We start from the raw sequence: 3,361 nt of genomic DNA, 5'->3' as shown, positions 1-3,361 counted from the left end.
CCCCCCGACCTTGACTCTGTTCTTGTTAATCTCCTCATCTGAGATCTTCCAGGGACAGTCCCGCCTCATCTCTGTGACAGTAGCCTCATCTTTGAAGCCATCATTCAGGCGGAAGGGCGCAATCATGTCCTCAAACCGCTTGGTGCTAGAAAAAAACAGGTGAGGCTGAGGGAGATGCTTCCCTCTCCCCAGGGAGCCAGGTCCTGGGGGGGTTGGGGGTGCATGCCACAGGGACGTGCTTTTCAGGCTGAAACCCACTGGATGCTGCCACGTACATCAAAGTGGCTTTGACCCGTGATCCACCCACCCGACCATTCAGCAGGTGTTTACTGGGCACGGTTCTGTGCTGGGCTCTGGGCCACACAACAGGGGACAAATCAGGCCAAAGCCATTCTGGGTGATAAGCCAACAGGCAAATAAACACAAAGTGGACGTTTTGTGAAGGTACAAACGGAGAGCTGGGACAGAGAATAACAAGGCTGGGGAAGGCCCATCCGGGGCTGGAATCTGCCCTGCTGAGGCCAGCTACTCACAGGGCAAGGGGGGCTGAGCACACAGACCCGAGCATGCAGAGACCCTGCGCCAGAAGCAGGTCTGGCCTGTGTGAGAGGCAGTGAAGGGGCCGGTATGGCTGGAGCAAGGTAAGCTCAGGGGAGAGAGGGAGGAGGCGAGGACAGGGCTTTGTCATCTGCCCCCAGTGAGACAGGAAGCTGCTGGGGGTTTCTGTGCGACCTGCCTTACATCATCGAAGACAGAGAGCCAGGGCTTGGCCAGCATTCAGATAACGCCATCTGAAGCCATATGGATGGGTGAGCTCACCTGGGACAGAGTAAAGGGAGAGAAGAGAAGAGGGTCCTGGGCCAAACCCCAAGGACGTGACAAGGCAAGTCAGGTAAAGGGGGAAGGGTTAGCGAGGGAAACTGAAGGAGGACCCCCAAGGTGGGAGAAAACCAGTGGAGGGGGTGTCTCAAATGCAACCAACAGGTGGGGACGGATGAGGAGAGAGGTGGGCTCTGTGGATTGGGTGACATGGAGGCCACTGACGCCCCTGGCCATGGTGGTCTAAGGCAGAGGAGTAGCAGGGTTGGGAGCCAGACTAGCATGAGCTGGGGGATGAAGAAGGGGAGGAAGGGGTGACAAGAAGCACAGGCGTTTCTAGAGTTTGGCTGTGCAAGGGAGGAGGGAACTGGTTGGGGAACTGGAGGCAGATGAAGGTTCAGTGGAGGGGATTCTAAAGATAAGAGGTGCTGGAAGGGTCTACAAGTTACTCCCACCGTCCTTCCCATCTGGAAGGTCTCCCCCATCTCTCTCTGCTCGTCACTTTGTTCCTCTACCAACCCTGGTGACCGGATTCTCTTTGGCCTCCTGGTCTGTCTCTGCACATTCTGATTGTCCTGGCTTCCTTCAGCCTCCCTTATGCTCGGAGGGCAGGGCTATTAATTTCTCATCCTGGCCTTGCGGCACCAAGCAGAGCCCCTAGGCATCAATATACCCAATAATAATGCTGTTCTTCTTCTTATTATTCTTGAGACAGAATTTCATTCTGTTGCCCAGCCTAGAGTGTCGTGGCGTCATAGCTCACAGCAACCTCAAACTCCTGGACTCAAGCGATTCTCCTGCCTCAGCCTCCTGAGTAGCTGGGACTACAGGTGTCCGCTACAACATCCGGTTAGTTTTTCTGTTTTTAGTAGAGATAGGATCTCATTCTTGCTCAGCCTGGTCTCCAACTCCTAAGCTCAGGCGATCTGCCAGGCTTGGTCTCCCAGAGTGCTGAGATTACAGGCATGAGCTGCCACGCCCAGCCTGTCCATCATTATTAAATAATCCTTGATCCTTATCTTTCTTTCCTTGTCCAGCTCACAACTGGGTGATGTAACCAAGAAGTAGGGCCAGGAGGTCAGGAAGAAACTTAATTCATTGAGGAGAGTTCTGGAAAACCTCCAGACTGGTTGACCTGATGCAAATTCTATTTGTAAATGTCGTATTTTAATGAATATGAAGCTGTATCATTTGGAAATCAAATAATCCCTTCAGACCCCACAGTTGGTCCTGGCTACAAATTCACACAGGGGTTCATTTAAAGTCTGTGCACTTGCCTTCGCATGGAGGGAAGAAGGAAGTTATTGCCCAGATCACTCAGTATTTTCTTTTCTTTTCTTTTCTTTTCTTTTTTTTTGAGACAGAGCCTCAAGCTGTCCCCCTGGGTAGAGTGCCGTGGCATTACAGCTCACAGCAACCTCCAACTCCTGGGCTCAAGCGAGTCTCCTGCCTCAGCCTCCCAAGTAGCTGGGACCACAGGTGCCCACCACAACGCCCGGCTATTTTTTGGTTGCAGCCGTCGTTGTTTGGCGGGTCCGGGCTGGGGATTCGAACCCGCCACCTTAGGTGTACGTGGCTGGCGCCTTAGCCGGTTGAGCTATAGGCGCCGAGCCACTCAATATTTTCTTTTTTTTTCCTTAAAATCTTTTTTCTTTTGATAGAGATGGGGTCTGGCCATGTTCCCCATGCTGGTCTTGAACCCTTGGCCTCAATCAATCCTCCCACCTCAGCCTTTCAAAGTGCTGAGATTATAGGTGTGAACCACCACACCTGGCTCCAATTCAACAATTTCCCCACTCCCAGCACTAACGTGTTAACACAGGTCAGGGGCAGCAGCCGCCTTGCCCAGTGGTTCCCTCATCCGCAGGGAAGGGACACGCCTTGCCACAGCCCTTGCATAAGTTGTGCCCTCTGACCCTGTGTTGTGGACACATGGCTGTGGCCAATTGGACCAAAGGTAGCCAAGAAACAGGCAGGACAATAACCTCCACTTTGGCCGGGCAGGTGGAGCCAGGCCAGGAACTTAACTGAGGCAATGCCTGGAGAGGAAGGAAGTTTGCAGTGGAGCTGGTGATTTCAGAGAAGGGCAAGATGCAGAGAGAGCTCAGAAGCCATGAGGAAGCAGAGACCACAAACCAGGTTTACTGAGCACTGACCCCGGGCTGGGCACTTGGCCTAAAGGGGCTCTCAGACAGTGGTTCTCAAAATGGGGTGCCTGGGCCCGCAGCACAGCACTGCCTGAGAGCTTGTTAGAAATTCGGATTCCCCCAACAGGCAAATAAACACAAAGTGGACGTTTTGTGAAGGTACAAACGGAGAGCTGGGACAGAGAATAACAAGGGTGGGGAAGGCCCATCCGGGGCTGGAAGGTAGCCTGCCGAGCCGAGGCCAGCTACTCACAGGGCAGGGGGGCTGAGCACACAGACCCGAGCATGCAGAGACCCTGAGCCAGAAGCAGGTCTGGCCTGTGTGAGAGGCAGTGAAGGGGCCGGTATGGCTGGAGCAAGGTAAGCTCAGGGGAGAGAGGGAGGAGGCGAGGACA

General features: G+C 53.9%; 1 protein-coding gene across 1 annotated transcript in view; it reads right to left on the bottom strand.

Annotated features, from left to right (window-relative positions):
* The window catches only part of SLC12A3 (solute carrier family 12 member 3), a 41,145-nt gene that overhangs the window by 8,677 nt on the left and 29,107 nt on the right, over window positions 1–3,361 (bottom strand). Inside the window, exon 23 of the mRNA XM_012806809.2 lies at window positions 10–145. Coding sequence (XP_012662263.1) covers window positions 10–145 — 136 coding nt within the window. The remainder of the gene's footprint in view (window positions 1–9; window positions 146–3,361) is intronic.

This window comes from Otolemur garnettii, unplaced genomic scaffold (genome assembly GCF_000181295.1).
Source record: "Otolemur garnettii isolate 467f Iridium unplaced genomic scaffold, OtoGar3 scaffold00058, whole genome shotgun sequence".
Lineage (NCBI taxonomy): Eukaryota > Metazoa > Chordata > Mammalia > Primates > Galagidae > Otolemur > Otolemur garnettii.
This window is presented reverse-complemented; position numbering and strand designations above follow the sequence as displayed.